General features: G+C 48.2%; 1 protein-coding gene across 1 annotated transcript in view; it reads right to left on the minus strand.

Moving 5' to 3' along the window:
- MLPH (melanophilin) overlaps positions 1-5,261 on the minus strand; it is a 29,268-nt gene extending 24,007 nt beyond the window's left edge. The window contains exons 1-3 of the mRNA XM_064452149.1: positions 4,708-5,261; positions 454-675; positions 116-252 (exon numbers count right to left, since the gene is read on the minus strand). Of these exons, the coding sequence (XP_064308219.1) occupies positions 116-252; positions 454-675; positions 4,708-4,817 (469 nt within the window). The 5' untranslated portion in view covers positions 4,818-5,261. The remainder of the gene's footprint in view (positions 1-115; positions 253-453; positions 676-4,707) is intronic.
- Positions 5,262-20,606: the final 15,345 nt, after the last annotated feature.

Raw genomic sequence — 20,606 nt, forward strand, 5'->3', positions numbered from 1 at the left:
ACATGGCACTCAGAGCAGCACCAATGCTGATGTTCCTTGGTGCACATCCCAACACAGTGCTGTACAGATGCCCTGTGCACATCAGGGCAGGAGAAACCCCAGTGCTCCTGCTCACCTAAAAATGCAGAGTTCACCCCCTGCCCTGGCTGCAGCCTGCCGTAGAGGGACTGCAGCACTTTGGCGCTTCCAAACCTCTTAAAACGGGATCGCACATGTTCGTAGTACCACTCCAGGGAGCCGATCTTCACAATCCTGTCCGAAGAGAGGATGCACATACAGGTGAGCCAGTTCACCACACTCATGGTGACCAGACCCTCACCCAGAAACTGTCTCTTAACAAAAACACAGCCAGTTTTCTAACCAGCATAAAGGAATGCTGAGTTTGGGCAACTGTACTTAAGCCTCAGCCCCAAGGCTCGCCTTGCCCCTCGCCCCCCATTGCAGGAGCAGTACCTGGAAAGGCGGCAGGGATCACAGACCCAGCCTTGCTCCTTCTTGTTGTAGCGGCTGCAGTTCTTGCAGGTGTAGAAGTGGCAGTCCAGGCACTGCCTCTTGCTGTTCAGCAGGAACTTGAATGGCTGGAGGCAGTGGACGCAGTGGGTTTCATTGAGGTGGGACTGATTTGTCAGAAACTCTCTCTTGCTGCTCTCCTGGTGGATCTTGCATTTCAGCTCCCTGCAGAAAACATCCCAAAACACAGGAACTTGGTTTTGCTAGCATTTTAATGCGAACTCTCACATGGCAAACCCCCTCATGCTGCCTTCATTTCAGGAATGATTTTTTAGGGAACATCGTGAGTCCCACAGCTCGTGGAAATAGCTGTAGGGTAAATCTAATAAATAAGATATCACAAGTTAAATAAGCTGAGCAAAGAAGCAAGGTCCAGATTCAGGGCAGGTTTACTGTATATTAGGATCTGCCACTGTTAAATTTACGATTAGATTTGGTTGTGCCAAAGCCTGTCCCGTTTGCTTTGTACTGATCATAAATCCCACGAACCTCAGAATAGTGACTCTTGAAGTCTCATCTGCATCAGAACCCAACATGATCTCTGAACCTGAAGTTCATCTAGGAATTAAAAGGTTTCTGGAATTCTCAGTGTAAAAAAAAAAACCACCAAAAACAAACAAACAAAAAGCAATCTGAGATTCAAAAGGATTAAAAGGGATTTTGATCTAGTCCTTCAGTGCTAAATTCAGCAGAGATTTTAAGGGCAAAAGTGATGTGTAATGAGGCCATTCAGAGGACAGCAGCTGGAGGAGATGCTCACGATGGTCCCGTGAAAGCCCAGCCAACACAAGTGCTTTCCAAGAGCACCTTGTCCTGGCAGTCCATCACCATTTGCTATCCAGATCCAGCTGTTAGAGCAGGTCCCCATGCAGGAAGGTACCTATGCAAGGCCAAAACACCAGCAACAACCAGGGCCAGCTAAAACACATCCTGAACCAGTGGGGGGCCCCTGCACTACTCAAAGGCTTTCTGTTTGTTCCCTGGGCCATGCACTACCTCGGGTATGTTTGCCTTTGGGGCTGTGGCTGAGAGGCGGTGTTTGACTTGTAGGGAAGGTCCTAGAAGGTTGTTTTCTGTCTAGGCAGGGTTAGGAAGTTGCATTTACCAGAGCAGAAGTCAGGTCTGGCCAAAATCCTCAAGTAATCAGGTTCGGAGGCTGCGTCAGATACACACCATGAAGCACAAGGCTTCTAGTGATGCTTACTGTGCCCCCCAGCCACCAGGGTGACAGGCTGATGCTGGGGTGACCACAGCAGAAGCCTTGCTGGCGTGGCAGTGTGGTGCCAGGATGTCCACAGGAGCAGCGATGTGGCTGGTGGTGGGAATGACATGAATGTAAATCAAGCTACTCTGTTTAACCAAATCAGTTTGCACATTAGGGATCAGCTCTTGTTTTCTCTGGAGGAGACTTATCACTAACTCACTGCCGGCATGCCAGGCTGCATTTGCTGTTACACTAGAGTGACACCAACTTGCATTAATTGAGAATCTGAGACACGTAAAAATCAGTATAAAGACTGAATTGGGTACCTAGTTTTTATATTCAGCTATTCACCATCCTAGCAGTGTTTAGAATGACCTAGTACAAATGTCCAGGAGTAAAGTTCTGTGTGGCTACTAAAAAGAACCACCCAAATATAAAACCTTTGGGTTAGACTCAGTTAGATTCAGCCCCGTACTCAGGCTGTTTCCAGCAGGATCCCATCTTTCACTGGGCTGCTTTTTTCTGGTTCCCAGAGACTGGTTGGATCCCTTCACCACCCCTCCCTCGCCCCTGAGACCAGCTGAAAGAAGGACAAGTCTCAGCCAAACCAGTTTAAAACCAGCAGGAACCACATGCCTCTTGTCTCCTCTTGCTGGCAGCAGCACAAACCAGCCCTTTCCCAGCTCTGCTCACGGCAGAATAAATCGGCAGCAGTGGGAAGCCAAACTGAAGTGGGGTTGGTCCAGCTGAGCTCCAGGAAAGACACAGGGAGCCGTCCCCCAAAAATGGGGCTGCTGGCAGGGATGTTTATGGAAGGAAGCAAGGAGAGGCCCCACAAAGTGGCCATTATTTAATTTCTTGGGCAAAGCATTACCCTCGCATGGTTGTGCAGTTTCTGGCCAGCTGAAGCCTTTGTCCGTTGTTGGTGAATAGCTTCTGCCAAAAAGAAAATGCAGAGAAGCAGCAGAAAGGGAAGAAAAAGACCAAGCTGGGGGGGAATATTTCTTCAAGGCTTGCAGGTTGAGACATGCCCAGTGAACAGAAAAGCAAATTATAAAAAAAACAAATGAAGATGGTTGGAGTACAGGGAGCAGGGTGAATGGCTGCAGGGTCTCCCATAACCCCACATCATGTCCCAGCTTGTTACAGGCAGAAAATGCGCCGTGTCTGGAATTGAGGCGTGTGGCAGACTTTCCCAGACTGGTGGTCTGCTCTATGCCAGGTATTATAGAAATATCTGATGTATGGAATTGGCTATGGCTGAGCGTGTGGAGAGAGGCAACCAAGCCTCAGACCAGGTAACATGCTCTACCCTAGAGACTTGGGCAGTGCCAGGCACCACTGGGTTAACAACAGCCCTCCACGGGGCATGATTAAATGACAAATTTAAACAAACAAAAATAAAAAGCTATAACTGCTAGGACAGAGGGAATGCTGCTTAGGGGAGACAGCAGCAGCAGATGGGTAAAAGCATCCTGAAACCTTTCCCCTACCTTACACATCCTCTCGCACCTCCCATACCAGGGCACTCACTTTGGGAGCCTCCTGGGCATCAGAGATCAGAGCAAACCCAGATAAGCCAGTCTAGCACCAAGGTCAAGTAGGTAAGGAATTCACCTCCCCCACCTCTTTGCTGCAGGGCAGAGCAACGTGGGTCCCCGCCTCCTTCCTCCAGGCAGAACTCAGATCCATGGCAAGGGAGATATTCACCCTTTCCAGGGTGATAATTTTTTTAAATACCCTTGTCTGATCTCCATCCTGCACTTCAGAGCTACCAGCAGAGGAAGGCAGTAGATGATGATACTGAATTATCTCTGCCTCCCACACAGAATGGGTTTTCTTAGGCAAAAAAATAATCAGGAGGTTCAAAAATATGTGGCTGAGAGCTTCATGTGGCTAGTGGTGTAAACGGAGAGGCTCCAACACAGCCTTGCGTGGAAACCCATGACAACAAGATTTCAGGGAATGCTTTGACAGCTCAGATGCAGATATCCCAAATGAACAAGGATGACTCTCACCCCTCACCTTTCCAGCTGGATCTGACAGAGGAACCAGTGAGCTCCTGGTCCTCAGAGCATTACTGTGCCATTGGAGCCAGCACTGCCTCATAACATTTGGAGCTAGGAGGGTATGAGAGCTCAGTGAGGGCACAACGCTGCCCAAACCTGGCTTCAGAGCACAGGCCATCCCATCGGGATAATAATAAGAATGTGGCCAGACCCTGAACAGGTACACTGCAGCTTCTTGAAATAAAGTTAAGAAACTGTTAAGATCAATGCCTGATGTAGGTAATGAACAAGGCCTAAAACCCCACAACCTGTCATGTTCAAAATGTAATCTAATCTGACTGAACATTTTTAAACAACACTTTTGACAAATTCCCTATTCATCCATTTGCTGCTTCAGTGATTTTCAATCTTTTCCTAATCTGTGGCCCCTTAAAACTTTCCCAGAAGAGCACAGCCCCCCTGTATAGCATATTTAAGGCTACAAAAAGAGGTTTACTACTCCTTTCAGTTATTTTTCAAGGATCCTTCAGGAGCCTGTGGACTCCCAGGACCCACTAAATTACTGAATATACCTCCTGTCCTAAGTGCACAAGAGCCATCACATGAAACAAAAGCAAGGGAGCCAAATCCCATATTTTGCTCCAAGGGAAGGTGTCCGTATGAGAACCACCCCAGCATCAAGCCCCAGAAAGGTATTTCCTGAGCAGGGGACAGATATTTGTCCCCATAAACCACTGTAGTGACACCACCCTCCATCACCACTGATGGCACAGTGCCAGTTTGCACCTTTGCAGCCCCACACATCACCTCACCTCTGATAATGTAATCTATTAACCACCAGGTTGGATTTTAACAGCCAGGTCCTGACTGTTCCTCCTCAACACATTGCTTTATTCCTACAACCCACACACAACAGGATGTACAGAGATCTGAGGCTATGGCTTGCTTGCTCCCAAACTCGCAGACCAGAGAGGAGATACTCACTCCAGCCGTTCCTCCTCTTTTTTCCGCAGATCAAAGTCCCGTTGAACGACTTCCCAAACGTGCTTGGCCTCTTCATCGGTTAACTTGGAGAGGTCCAGCTTCCTCCCCATCTCGTCTTGGCAAGTTGAACCCAGTCCTGTTACTCGCTACCCCGAGCACTGACTCTCCCGTACCCTGGGTTGCTGATGGAGGGTGAAGAGCTGAGCCCTACCTCTGTGGCTGCCCATATAAACGGGCAGAGGCAGAGCTGTGGGCAGGCCAGCTGGCTCCTGGCAGCACTGCAGCTGGTCTGCTGGGCAATCCTGCCCACGAAGACGGGCGAGTGGTGAGCAGGACTGGCGCAGCGCCTATCTGCTGCAGTGACTCCCCGTCACCCAGGCGGGCAGGCCTGCCTTCCCCTCAGGGCTCTGCCCAGAGCTGCAGGCAGCTCCAGACCTCCTCCGCCTGGCTGAGGTTAAGGGAGATGTTTACTCTCAGATTAGCTGCCTGCTTTATGCAGGGTGCGTGAATCAAATGAAACCTTCATATGCCTCCCCGGGGAAAGCAGGCCACGGGGTTTGGGAGGGGGCTGAATGTCCCTGGGAGGAGTTGTGCCTATGCACCCTGGGGGACCGGCTCTATCACAGTGGGTCCTGCCCGACCACTTGGCTCTGCTCTCCTACTGCTTGCTCCCCAGCTCACTCTTCTGTGTCTGATCTCATTAAACCAATTTTCCCCCCTGCTAACAGCTTTGTAAGGAAAAATCAAGAGCATCTGGCATGGGACTGGCCTCCCGCATTTGCTAACCGCTCTCGCAGCGATTCAGGAAGCTGAGCTTTGCTTGTAGCAAACAGCTTAATTAGGACACAGTGCTCTCCTCATTTACAGTTAGCAACAAAAGATAGTTTGACAGGATTTTAAGAAAAACGCTGAACATATTACATACCCAAAGGGATGTATGTAGCAATAATCCAACTACCAAAGCCGGTCTCTATCTCAGTAGAACACTCCCTGTGTCTCTAAGCAGGAATTCCCCAGACCTTGGATATTAAAAGAAGCCCATTTCTCATGTTCAGAGGAGCAAATACGAATACTAACCATGCTTTTTTTTTTTTCCCCAACAGGTATCTAAACAGAGGGCAAGACAGCAAGACTGAAGGGGAAAACTATTCTGCCTGGTGGGACCAGCCTCCCTGCTGCTCAGCCACTGCACTTGCCCATGGGGTGCAGGGAATTATCCACCCCGGTAACTCACTTGAAACAAAGATTAGATTAAACTCTATGAAGAGAGCCAGAAAAGGATTTTGAATCCAAACTTGGATGAATTTTTTGCAGGAAAAGTGATGATTACTGATGCAATGTTGAGCTTGGATATCAGGAATGCATGATCTTTGCTAGAAGCCAGAAATTGATTTCTAACTCCTTTCCCAACAGACATGAGGTCCTGGCAAAAGCAATTAGTTTATTGGCAGGAGCCAGACATCAGTCGGGCTGCTCCTTACATAAGTGTATTTGAGAGCCCTTGTGCACCCCACTGCATCTGAACAGCAGAGCCGGTCAATAGATACTAATTAACATCACAATGAGACCCTGTTCCAGGGCCTGTTGGTACAATCACACCAGGAGCTCCAATGCTGGGGTTTGCACCATCCGGATCCAAATCCTTTGTTTTCCAAAAGGATAAGGAGGTTGCATAAAACAGGGAAGATGTGGCCTGATATGCCATGAAAATATGAAAAATGCAAATGCTCAGCCATGCCAATACCCCCCAAAAGCAACGGTTTAGCCAGAAAACCACCGTGTGGAAAATGTCCCAGGTGCAGGTCCCACAGAATAAATTTCAAGTATTATGTTGGCCTGGGAACTGTGTCTCTTCAGGGAAACTCTCCTCCCCCAGCTAGGTGGTGTATGTACCAACAAAGAAAGGTTTCCTCCCCCCCTTCAAAGCATTTTTTTTAGTTTTGTAGCAGTTTTGTAGCAGTCCAGACCCAGCAACCACCAGCTTCCAGCAGTCCTCTGCTTTGAGGACAATTACACGCACCACAGCCCTTTCCCCTATCATCCAACAATGAATAAAGGCTCCCAAATCTTATGAACTCATGCAAAAGGAAGAAAAAAACAATCCAGAGCCACTCACACAGACACTACCAAATGTCATAGGGCCAGACAATGTTATATGAAGTTCACCAGTGCCTGTGGTGACCACACGTGCATGGGGTGGAAGTTAGGAGTGGGGATGCAAAGGACAAGGCGAGTTATGTGTTTTCTGTTAACTGCAGGTGCAACTAGTGCTCAAATCCACTTGATCTGGGTGGCAAAATGGGAGAGAGAAGTGTTAAAAGCCAAGCCTTTCCTAGGAAACCAGATATGGATGGAGCTCAGACCCGAGTCTGATTTTCAGTCTTGCCAGATGATAAAAGAATGGGTTTTCTGGCATATCTTCTTTAAGAGAAACATGCACTTCTAGAATCAGGGCCACTCTTTAAAAAATAATGTTCACATGAGCTGTTATCTTTGCAGTTCTTGGTAATCTTTTGTAAGACAACTGTGAACTGATATATAGGACAAGTGGCCTGGACTTCTCCAGCCATCCATTTTACAGTGTTTTTTCTGATAACTGGACTGGACTAAAACCCGTAAGCAGAGTTCAACAAAATGCATGGATGATGTCTTGGTTTCAGCTGGGACAGAGTTAATTTTCCTCCTAGTAGCTAGTATAGTGCTGTGTTTTGGATTTAGTGTGAGAATAGTATTGATCACACACTGATGTTTTAGTTGTTGCTAAGTAGCACTTATACTACTAAAGGACTTTTTTCAGCTTCCATGCTCTGCCAGATGCACAAGAAGCGGGGAGGGGGCACAGCCGGGACAGCTGACTCAAACTGGCCAAAGGGATATTCCACAAAATATGACGTCATGCTCAGTATATAAGTTGGGGGGAATTGGCCAGGGGGTAGCAATTGCTGCTCGGGGATGGGATGGGCATCAGTGTCATACATAATTTGCTTTGTATATTATTATTATTCCTACTCCTATTTTACTTTATTTTATTTCAGTAAACCGTTCTTATCTCAACCCACAAGTTTTCTCACTTTTACTCTTCCAGTTCTCTCCCCCATCCCACCAGGGGCAAGTGAGCAAGTAGCTCTGTGGTGCTTAGTTGCTGGCTGGGGTTAAACCATGACAGATGAAGGTATTATTCAGTCACTTCTAAATATAGTAAATGCCATCCCAGTGAAACCAGTCAACACTCTCACCCCCCATCCTCATTTTCAGCCTGGCATCTCCAGGTGCAGAGGACCCTGCTTGGCCAAACCAAGGGAAAAAAAAAAACCCTTTCTCTAAGTATAACAATGCCTAATTTTCCAAACAGCTGCCCCAAGTGCTGCAGAGGGAAGATATGCCTACACAAGGTTCCTCCCACCACTGTACACATAAAACTGGTGCTGGCGCACACAAGCAGCTGCCACCAAAGCAGTGGGTCAAATGCCACTTGGGGATGCAGGAGAACAGGCCACGTTTCTTCTACCTCGCACAAGCAGTACTTTGCAGTAGATTGCCATGCTGGGGTGCACAGCCTAGTGCACCTGCAGCCTCAGAGGTGGGAAAACAGAGTGTTGCAGGCAACAACCAGCAGGCTGACTGGGATAAGCTGCTGAAATGATGCTCAGGGGACGGGTTGATTTACAACGGCACCAGCTCCAGCTTTGTTCCTCACCCCATGGATGACTCCAATAGGTGTTTTGGCTCCCATTGGCATAGGGTCATCCCAAGCACCCAGCCAAGCTAGAGGAGTTTCCAAAAGCCAGGTGGAGTCAGACCAAGAGCATCCACCAGCAGCTCCAGCCTGTCTACAAGCCACAGGCAGAGAGGACACAAGACCCTTACTCACGGGAGCATGGCAAAAGCAGGGCAGCTCCAACAAACAAGACAGCAGTAAACATATTGCTGCTGACCCTAAGAAAGCGTTTGCTGCTGGCAGAGGCAATTTCATGGGTCCCTCTGCCTCTCTCACTATCCCCCTGCAATCATCTCCAAGTCATGAGATCTCTTAGGGCCAGGATGGTATTCATTCTCTCTTCAGCTTCTTGGCAGCTTTACAAAGGCCTCTTATCATCCTCATCATGCTGGGGCAGAAAAAAGCAGGACAGGGAAGGGGTTTAAAATGCCACTGCTATTTCTGTACATGACCCATGAGGGATTGTTTATGGGTTTTATCTATTAATACAACTATTTAATTATGTTACGGCATGTCCACATCTCATTTGGAATGACCCCAACTTAAAGAAAATGGCCATTCAACATTATCACAGACAATGATGCTCTGACATCTGTTGCAATTAGAAAACTACTGTTACAGAATACTTGAAAACAAAGTTTGTGTATCATCATTTATTGGGTGGAAGCTGTAAGGACATTTTCCTAACCATGTGAACGTTATGGATCTTTAGTCCAGATGATGGTACAGTAGGATATGTGATCTCTCCCTTCCCTTATCTATCTACCCCATTTTTTCTAATATGGATCTAATGATATTTTTTATGGATTATGCCACAAGCCTACTGTCAACCTGATGTGAGAAGTTCTGCATTTTTGGACTGTTTACAGAGAGGACTAAAACCTGATCCAAGTTCACCATACTGCCCTCGTATCGCTCACAGCCCTATATTCCCATGTATCAGGAATTGTTTCCACTTTCCTCATCTCTTTTACCAACATAAGCGAGACTGAACCATCCCTATTCTGTTTCCAGCTTGCCATTGGAAGGGAGCAATTGCTACAACCTCTGTTGCACAACTAGTGCCTTAATATGAAGAGAAACCCAGACACTCACCTAACAAAAAGGTAGCTGGGAGAGTTCCCACCAGAAATTAAGGTTTTTCACAGGAACAGGATTTTCTTTACCAAGCTGGGTGAGCTTGCTCCTGTGGGAATGCATTGTTTGCAGTAATCAAAAATATAATTCAAGCATCTGCCTTTGGGCAGGTGGTAAAACACTTGGCAAAGGCCATCAACCTCTACAGCCTGTAGGAATTGCCAAGGTAAACAGTAGCTGAACAAACACAAGAAAATCCCTATAAAATCAACATGAATTCAAGGTCACGTCTGACACAGGTGCCTTAATGGATTATGTCCTATTGCAACCCACAGGAACTGATGAAAACAAAGACTGTTTTGGGCTATATGGACTGTGGAGACCACACAAATCCTACCCACAGTCTGGGAGATGTGATCTGAGAAACACCTTCACAAGTCAGCACTTGGATCCCGCTAAAGTTCGTCACCAACTTTAACACAGATGTAGGAGTTATGCCAGAGACCAACAGTTCAATACACCTTAAATGTGAAATGCTGATGGATTGGGCCAAGAGTATTTCAATACCTCAAAGATCAGGAGATCTAGGATGCAGGCGACTGCTCATTAGACAGGCCAGTCCATTCCCACTCCACAGCTGGTGATGAGAGCACTGATCCCCTATCTTTCCCAGTGTTCCACAAGGAGATTAAACTATATCACGACAGTCAGGTTTCTACCCCTTCCCTCTGGAGACTATGTCCTAGCCTATCTCAGGAGACTGGGCTTTAACCCAGCGTTCAACTACATTCCATTGCAATAGCTTAGAATAGCCTGAGGACTCCTCAGTTGTTGCTGGCAGAGATGGAGGTCTTTGCAAACACCTTAAACACAGCATAGGCCATGGTAATCTTGTCTCAAGGCAGAGGATGGACCAGCTGCACTATTCTAGGATAGTCTATTCTGATTTGCAGTAAAACCTAGAGGTTTTAACAATAATGAAGTGGAAGTTTTGCTGCAAATGTCAAACTCAAGTGATCTCAGCAAATGCCCAAGAGGGTCATCCTGGCAATTTAATTTTTTTCCCCCTTTAAATCTTAAATGTAATTATGCTGTGCCTGGGATTTCAGCCTGCACTGAAGACCTGTATTAACACTATCCATATGGAAAGCAATACTGTGGAAGGGGCTTCACCAGTTACACTGGAAACAACCTGAGCATCTCAAAGACATGAAGAAGATCAGAGTTATTGGGTAAGGGCACTAACTGGATGTTCCTGTTCAGACAATTAGCAGGGTCAAAAATGAAACAGTTTTAGAGAGCCAACCACCTGAGAAATGAAGCAGTTTGTGCATGTCTAGGGTGCTTGCTCCGGGCTGTCTGAAGACACAGGTTGTCATTGCTGAACTCATTCCTGCTTTGCTAAAGCCCAGAGGGGTCTCTACCATGAAAAGAGGCTGATATCACTGTAAAGAAGAAACAGACCCCAAACATCTGTCCTTTGCTAGTGCCTGTCTGCTAAGATAATGTTGGGGAGACAGCATATTGAAACAGATGATAACGAAGGACAACTTGTCTAAAGGATGCCAGAGGCAAGTCCCTGGAGATGAGTAGAGATCCACAGGTATCAAAAAGAGGTAAAAACAAGCCTAAAAACAGCTTGGAAAAGGCTTCATAACTGGGAGCAGGAAAAGCAGACCATTCCCATCAGAGGGAAACTCCAAACCAAAACCCTCCTGGAGGTCCTGTTGACTGCCCACACAAGCAATCACAGCTGGCTTTTGCTTCTTAACTCACCCAGGATTGCAATCAGGACAAAGGATGAGGAAAGGGGCTCAATAGCTTCCATGATCTGTGGAAGTGTGCCCATGCTGTGGGATATTTTCAGAGTATTGCTCTAGTTATTTTCAACAAAAGTTGAAACAGTTTTCTTTTCTTTTGTTACCTCCCAGTAACCCGCTGCATTGTGATGCAGCACTTTGGTACTCCCAGACCTGCCCAGGTGCATCCTCCTCAGAGATGTCTCTGCCTTTACTCCAAGCAAGGGTGCGAAGTGGGAGGGCATGTCTCAGGCTGGGAAAGTTTGGGCAGATGTACGATGGGGCAGATGTGGGCATGGAAATGAAGGTGCAGAGCCCAGAAGATGGTCCCCAAGGCTAGGGACAAGTGTATGGGCAGTACCTTTGGCTTAGCCCCATGGCCTGCAGCTCCATGGATGTCCAGCTGAAACCCATCCTCTCCATAACCACGTGGCTTTTTTACTACTGTCCACACTACATGCTGTGGCTTGGGTTTGGACTGACCAGCAGAGAGCCTGAAGAAGCTTCTTGTGATGGTTTGCCCTCGAAGGAGACCTGTTCCGCTCTTGCTACCCACCCCTGGGCACCTCCTGGCTGTGCCTGCCCTGGCAGCCATCCTCATGCCTGTCTTCCCATGCTCTTCAGCAGCACCCTTCTTTGGTCTCAAGGTGAGTAGCTTTGGCACCAGCCACAGGATCTGTTTTGAGCTGCAGCTTGTTTCCAGCCTGGTGATCTACGCTAGGCTCTATTTTGAAGCTCCAGCTTCCAGGAGGCTCCCTGGTCCCTTCTGAAGCTGTCCCAGAGCTTCATTGCCCTCCTTGTTCAAGATGTGAGACACCTTCCAGCTAAAAAAGACAGAGCATGTTACTTTTATCCCTGCCAGACATGACCCTGGAGGGACAGGAAGGACCGGTAGGAGGCAGCCAGCAGCCTCAGCGCCATGCAAGCGCTCCCAGCAAGGTCGCCTAAGGAGAGCCTCACCAGTCGATCCACTCTCTAATGAGTTTCCATGCATCCATCTCTGCCCCGTACCACCAGTGAACACCATTATTCCTGTCCTTTTATGAATGTGCTGCTGGGTCCTATCGCCTTGCTGGGATGAGGCGGCCACTCACCAGGGCTTGGAGCAGGCGGGGGAGGGAAGGCAGAGTTGTCCTTCCACATATGTAGAGGCTGCAGAGGGGCAAGAATGAGGAGAGGATCCTTCCTGCAATTGTCTGCTCTCTAAATCCAGAAAGCTCCTTGCATTACCTTGGCTTGGCACCACTCCCAGTGGCGATGGGGGAATGCAGGACACACCCCAGAGCCCAGGCACCTGCCATCCCTGTGGATGCGACAGCCTGGAGGGCTGCTCCCTGCTGATCTAACAAGTGTCTGATGAGCAGGTGCAAACTAGGCTCTGGATCCTATGCTTCTCATCACCGTTCCTGCTTGTCTGCTGCTCCAGGCCACGGAGCCAGTATCAGCCCTCATCCTTTATTCATTACTCACAGCCTACCCCTGTGGCTGACTGCACTGGGATGCCACTGCCCATGTGGAGCCGGAGCCACTTGCATCACTATGGGATGCACACATTATGTAATATTACATATATATTATATGTATGATGCAGTGGTAGTGCAACCTAGCATCCTCGGAGACTTACCTGGCCCTGAGGCTCCAATATGCAGGGCAGGGCTTTTTGCCTGGGGCAGGGATGGCTGTGCCTGAGCAGACCTGGCTGGGGCACAGGGGAGCTGCAGAAGGTGCCAGAGAGCAAAGCTGGACTCTGACTGCCTCTCCTGTTTCTGTGACCTTGCACTTAGGACCACCAACCTGCTGCAGTGTGGACTTGGTGATGGAAATATTGAGGGATGAGGTCCTTCACCTGAACATTGCCCATGAAGCTCCCAGCTAGCACTGCAGCAGCAATTTTGCACCAAGGTCCCCCAGCTCAGGTCCTAGCCTACAACCCCCCTAGCACCTCTGCCATCCCAGCCACCTGGGAAGAGCAAGAGGCCTTTATCTCCGCCAGATTTTAAGTGCCTCCTAGTCTGTGAAATGCCAGCCACCTCTCCAAAAGCCTCTGCAAGCCTTGTCACCTCCCCGTACCTAAAAAAGTCCCCAGCAATTCCAGGCCTTGGCTCTTCAGAGGTAAACATGGACCTGGCAAATTGCACAGACCCAAACAGGCATGAAACACCCCCCCAGGCAAGGCTCTCTTAACTGCTCAAACTACCCATGACATGCTGGCTCTGTGGGATACAGCTCATATAGCTCAGCCACTGGAGATGCTTGGATAAGTCATCTGCTTATCAACACCCTCGTGCTACACCCGGTAATAAATGAACATAAACTGCTATTCTTTTCCTCCAGCCGTTGAGGCAGGCTGAGTGAGCAAGCTGAAGGGGAAACCAGAAGCCTGGCTGTGTTTGTGTGGTTTTGGGTGAGTCATATGAGTACTGTCCCCCCAGTCTGAGCTGCCAAGCCTGCTTCGTCCTTGGATGAGAGCAGGCTGCTGCAGGAGAGGCACTTGTGGTTCAAAATGGCAGCCTGAGTTTAGGGGTTTTGTTGTTGTTGTTGTGTTTTGTTTGTTTGTTTTTTTCAAAGGGAGATGCAAAATTGAAGTGTCTAACTTCTGGTGGCTTGAAGCAGACATGAGTTGCTCAGTCTGGAGAGGGGAGCTGCCACCCAGAAATACTCTGGCTGGAGGGGTAAAGGATGGTCTGTCTGCAGGACATGACAGAGGTGGTAGGCTACAACATGGTTGACTCCAGACTTGAGAAGCGCCGAGTCTGTCAGCAGCACAAGAGGCAGAGCTGTCTTGCGAGGGTCCTTGGATTGATAGGATAAGGGAAATTTTTTAGCCCATCTCAGCCAAAAAGCATGTTCCACCTCATAAAAAAAACCAGCCTCCTGTGCATCTGTAGCTGTGTTTTTCTTCTTTGCTGGCATTTCTGATAAAGCTCCAGCCAGAGCCAGGCTTACTTTCTTGCAGCTTTTTCTGCTGTAATTCTGATTTCATCCTGGGGTGCACACAGGGCCAGGGGCGTTGTGGGTACCTGATGTCAGAAGGGCCCCAAGGATCAGCTATGGGGAAGGGGCAGTATGCACATGGGTGCAGCAGTCAAAATATGACCAGCCCCAAATCCCTTCTTGATTTGCAAGCTCCCAACGACAAGCTTCACCCTGCTTGGCATGTACTTTCTGGGCGCCCAGCAAAACATTGCTTGAACTAAGAAGGAATAACCCCCATGTAGGATTTTTCCAGTTCTGCTGGAGGCTAGAGCTGAAGCCCCCCAGCCTGTTGCTGGTGCAAACCCAGCGACGAAAGGCGCAGTTCGGGGAGCGGCAGCAATCCGGGGATGCGCCTCTGGAGAGAGCGGTTTCCTTGTGCCACCTTGTGGAGCCCAGCAAGAAATACAGGCAGCAAGCATAGGAAGCCGGCACGTGAAAATGGACTTTTTATGTTGGAAAGGGTTGCTGCTTTGCAAAAGCAGCTCTCTGCTGCTCCCAAGCCAAGCGCTCTGATTTCTGATCTGTACATTAACCCTGAGAGAAATTTCCATACCTAATGTGCATCTTGATGCCTTCCCATCTCTCCTGGTTGCCAGCCCAGCATCGAGAATAGCTGTCTGTCGAATATATTAACCTCCTCATCATCTCAAATGATACCTGAAAGCTGGAGGTATTTGCCTCAGCTCTGGATGCTGAAGCCACCCTCCTTACTCTGTTCAGAGAGAGCAAATCTGGGCCATCACCCAAAGGTGGAAGCATCCAAAGCATCACTCAAGTGAGCTCTGGGCCAGGAACACAGTGTTCATGCCCCAAAATCACACACAGCTCTGCTTGTCTTCTTCCTATCAATGAGACACAGTACATCCTTTCTAGAAAATCTCTGTAGAAAACCCCCTTTGCAATGTCAAGCAACCATGACCACTGCTGATGTGATGCCTGGGAGCAGCTCAGCCAGGGGTCCCAAGCTTGGGCATGTTCTGTGTGCCCCACTGCCTTGGCTGGGGATGGGCATGGAGACAAAACACTGGGATTTTTGTCTATAATGGAAGACACTGCATATTTCTCTTTCATAAACAAGTTTTCACAGCTCTTTTGCCAGGTAGTTAGCAGAGAGGTGTCCCCCCCACCCTCCCAAAATCTTAAACCATGGAAAAGAAACAAACACCATCTCTAAGAGTCCCTCTTATTATTTTTTTCTCACCTTTGGAAAGCTTTCACAACCTCTGGGGTGGGATTACAATTGCCCTTTTCTCCTCCCTGTTCCTTCTCCTGGTAGAGAAGGAAAATCCCAACTGCTATGCCATGACTGGTGAAGTCTGGCCAGGGTTGGCCTCTTACGGGGTGAGGGAATAAATCTCCTTCTCTCTCTTTCTGGTATCCCTTAGTTGAATACAGGCCAAACTGGCATTTCTTTGAAGACTGTCAGGTCATTTCTGTAAAAATGGCTCCTGCTGTTAAGTACCAAAGAAGACTTGACCCTTGTTTTCTGTAAATCTAGACCCCTCTGCAGCATCTTCCTTTAAATACAACCCCCTTTCCCAGTTAAAAAACCTCAGGACCAACTCTGACTTTGTTGTGATACCTGTGGCCCACCAGTTTGTGATATGGAAGCACTCAGTTTGGGGGGAAAACAAGTGTTTTCCACTTCTCTCTGTGCCTCTTTGGTTTTGTCCTTTGGACCAAGAGTCCCTGGGGACTGAGGTAATTTCCCACCCTATGGTTGTACAGCACCTTGCACAGCCTTGATCCAAAACGGTGCTCCTGGGCTCCACTGAAGCACAGCTGGAGGAGACCACTGCTTCCGAGCCGTTCCTTGATACAGGACCTCATATCTCTATAGCCCTATAGGTCAGCTTAAAGCCACATAATGCAATGGCAATTTACGTGTGACACCCCAAGCCCCCAAAACATCACATGAGTCAGAAACCCTGGGGAGATGTTGGACAGAGAGGTAATCCCTGAACACCCTCTGAGCTTGTTCCCTTTCATGGGGATTTATCCAGCTGCCATGACGATGCCATAGATGCAGGGAGAGCATCCACCTGCCAGGTATCCGGTTACAGTATAATCTTACCTGAAACAGTCCTCCCACTGTTAAGGAATCAGTCAGATCAGCCCTTCCAGGCAAATGAAGCGCCAGCACCCTGCAGACATCCCCACCGCCTGCCCTGAGACACAGGTCTTGGCGGGGAATTATTTAATGTACAACGGCTTTTAATTCAGCCCACGAGTGTCTAATTTGATCCAGGGACTCACAGAGTAGAGAGCTGGAGAAACTGGATGACCAGATGTTTTCTGAGGAGGCTTGTGCTCCTCTGTGACACAGCAAGAAGGATGTTAGTGGCAGCCTGCTCAAGAATATAGATCAATGGAGAAATTAGTGAGAACATGCTGCTGTCAGCACAAGCGACGTACATGCTGTACTCTGTACATCACTGCACGTTTCTGCTCCATCAAAGCCTCCCTGCTGCAGAGCAGAGGAGGAGGTCAAATTACTGAACTTCAGATCCACAAAAATCCTTTGGTGTTAGCTTTTCAGGGGGTTTCTCTTTGCCCCAGCCAGAGGACCAGATTGCAGCTGATGGTGCCACAGCTCTGCTGGCAGGTTTCGGTAGAGCAACAGATGGAGATTGCTTCTTGGAGCTAGGGGCAAGTTTGTAGAAGGTGATTTCCTCTTTAATTTCTGGGTTTTCAGCCCAGGTAGGGTAATGCATCTCTGGAGCCTTGCATTTGAGGACAATGAACCCATGTAGCTTTCATCTTCATGTCTGACTCATGTTAGGAGTGATTTTGGGACAGCTGGCAACCCACCAGCATTTCATTTTCTTGGGAGGACTGACCAAAATAATAACTCACCAAACACCTGTCCTCATTGCCAGTACCTCTACCTTTTCCTTGCAAATGAAGCAAAAGCTGGGGAGGTCCATCTCCCCACAGTGCCTGCCACTGCCTCCCTGCCAAAGCTGCTCCTGCACTGACAGCAGTCAGCAAGAGAAAACCTGTCCTCCGTGAGAGATGCTGCTGGCACGAGACCCTGCAAAGCAAAACCACATGTCAACAGCAGCTAGGCTGGATTGCGAGTCATTCTAATTCAAGAACAATAAGTTCAATGGATTGAGAAATCAAAGCTTCCAGTGCCAGAGGACAAAAAAAAAAAAAAGTTTACAAAAGTATTAGATTGCTCCAAAGGCAGGAAGGAAGCTTAATGTAGATTAACTGTGATTTGGGAGTGGAAACCAATGAAAGAAATGCTGGTGTTTGTGGACAGTCCTTGTAGGCCACTTGGCATCAATCTCCTTTCTGTTTGGAAGACCAGAGACCCCTGAGTGTGAGATAAAGCAGGAAAAAACACACAGAGAGTAAAGCAAAAATATCAAAGCTTTGGGACCCATCCATGAAGAGGAAGAGGAGCTCATTGGTGTGCAGCCTCCAGTCTCACAAGTGCAGGTGCATACTGGTGCATCCTGTGGAGGTAAGGCTGGACTTGGAGATGGAGCATCAGTATCTCAGATACAAGACCTTGCCCTGGCACGTGGCTGCCTTGCTTGGCAGCAGCACTCTAAAAGCTGCTGGGCTACAGTTTTTTGTATCTTTACAAAGGCCAGAAATGGTTTGAAATAGTGGCTTTTTTGTGCCCAGCAAGCCTCTGCTGATGCAGCATTTACCAGAAAGTTTGGTGGAGAACGGGCATTTAAGGTGGAGAGTGTTTGCTAACCCACCTCATTTATCAGACTAGAAAAGTAGTTTTGACTGCACAGAGTGCCTGTTGGCAGCTGGTTTGGGAGCAAGAAATTAGGAGAGAGCATCATCTACCACGACTCGCCCTCTCCACACGCCTCCTTCCTAGGAGTGATGACATGCCATCCCTGATGGAAGGTGCCAGCATGCCTGGACACAATATTTATGGACCACAGGGAGCAGAACAACTCCATCAGGCTTTGCTGGTGCTCAGGCTCGCTCTTCCTGGGTTTTACTCGACTAGATGATCGGTCCCATAAAGACCAGCTCTGTTCCAGCTTGTTTGTAGTTGACAGGTGACTTGCTGCTAGGTAGCACAGGGATTTTTTAGGGACAGACATGCTGTTGTTCTGCCTTGAGGAAATGATGTTATTTTCACGTGTCCCCACTGCAGCATGAATGAATGAGACGTTTGATGAGGACACATTAGTAAGGCTGGCAAGCCTGCTGGCTCTGGGTTTTATAAGGAGCACTGAAGGCTTTTTTTCCACTCGTTTCTGCCATGAGCGGTTGGAAAGGGTGATAAACAGCAACAGTAACCATGCAAAGCCATCCCCACCTCTTCCTGCCCCGGAAAAGGTTGGTCTTTCACATCCAGGCACATGCCCAGCCCAACGCCTGCAGCAGGGCCCCCCCACCACCGGAGCTGCAGGTGCCTGTGGGAGGAGGTGGCTGCCCAGCAGGATGCCTAAGTTTGCAGGGGGGGAAAGATTCATTGCCACAGAGGTTGCCCAGCAATCAGGAGATGTTTCCGTAATGTCCTGAGCCTCTGCAGTCAATGTTTGCTCCCCAAAACTGAGCTACAGGATTAAAACACTCAGTTTCTCCTTTGGTTCTGTAAAACCAGGCTGGCATCCACTTGCCACAATTATAAATTTCAGCAAAACAGCATTCATTTCTCCAGGCAAATAATTTGTTAAAGCTTTTTTTTTAAAAAAAACCAAAACACCTTTTACCTGTATTTTAAGTGGGAGCTTATATCTGTTCATTTGCACAGCGTTGTAACAAGTGAGTTTTGTTTTTTTCCACACCTGTGACACCTTTATTTGGTATTGAAGTTAATACCACTTATTAGTTTGCATGTGATTATGCAGGAATAACCTGGCAGTGCTGAGGAACCGATACTTACTCAAAGAAAAACTATCCAGTTAAAGACTGAGGTTGTGTCTACATTTCTGATGCAGCTCATGCAGAAAGATACATTACTCTGGAAATTGCCTAGACCAGCCAGAAATGCATGCATGCTTCGAGTGAGTTTCTAGATGGATTTGAGCAAAAACCTTGGCTTTTTAGCTTGCAAAGGAGCTCCAGCCATTTACAGGGGAAAATTCAGCATCTCCCGAATGATGCCTCATCAGCTCTACCCAAAGCAGCAAACAGCACAGTGGAAACAACACAGTTTTACCTCCTTGTTAGAAACTCAGCATCTCCAGATGCCTCAGACACAAACAACTGAAGCACAAGTTGTTCCATATGCTCGGTGGAAATCACAGAGAAGCCCCTGAGGAATAAATACATACCGACCGCATATATGCTATTTCCTGGGGTTTGTTTTTTTTTTCATGCTAACTCCAAACCAAACAGCTACAATGTGGAGACAATGTTTATATCAGCTCCCCATCAAGTGACGGGATGTTTCTAAGGGAGAGAGCAAGATTACACAGCCTGGACCTCTGTGCCCACCCAGCGGGAACCCCCAGCATGAGGAGCCCTGTGCCACCCAGCTGGGGACAGCAAGAATGGCCCCATAGAGCAGAAGAGAAGAAACAAGTGCATCCCACCCTGGGGTACTTTTAGCCACAGCAATGCCAGGATGAAATGCAATGTGAGGATGCACAGTAACTAGCGCTACTTTTTGTTGTCACTGGGAATATGGTGTCACCCTCTGTATTGCAGCAGATCAGTGAAGAACTGGGGAGCAGCAGCCACCTTGGCCCACCACAACTCTCCCCAGAACATGCTGCTGCAGAAAGCAAGGCTTTGCTGCTGGCACCCTGTGAGCTCCTGCAGTCACTTACACCCTCAAGAAAGAAAGTACCAGTCCTATATTAAGGCCCAAGAGACTAGAGAGGGACTATCAGGCGTGGGATGAAGCCAAAGGAATTAATCCTAGGAAGGAAACCAAGAAGCTGCATGTGAGAGATGGAGAGGGGAGTGGGGATTCAACCCTGCTCAAATCCATGTGACCTACTCGAGCAAAATGTGGGGGTTTTCTCCCCTTAATTCACTGCTGTTTTCAATTCAGGGGAGCAGACTAGTTTTCACAGCTAAATTAAGCCTGTTCAATTTAGCATCAGCTGCAAAGACTAAAAAGAAGCAGTGTTTCTGACGGATCACCTGGGAGGAAGGCATGGCTAGGGCTGATTAAAGACCTAGTGCCCCAGTGGAGAAGCAGCAGCAGCCCTGGAGAGCTTGTAGTGCATGTCACGATCCCCATGGGGTGTTTCAGACTCCACTGTTTCTGCTCCTCTGGCTTTGTTCTCTCCCTATCCACAAGCAAGAGCTGCTTGTGGGAAAACCCACAGAGGTATTCTTATTCCTTTAATAGGAAGCCCTAACAAGAACATACCCCTGGAGCCTGGGATGTATGG

This window comes from Phalacrocorax carbo, chromosome 5 (genome assembly GCF_963921805.1).
Source record: "Phalacrocorax carbo chromosome 5, bPhaCar2.1, whole genome shotgun sequence".
In the NCBI taxonomy this organism is placed as follows: Eukaryota; Metazoa; Chordata; class Aves; order Suliformes; family Phalacrocoracidae; genus Phalacrocorax; species Phalacrocorax carbo.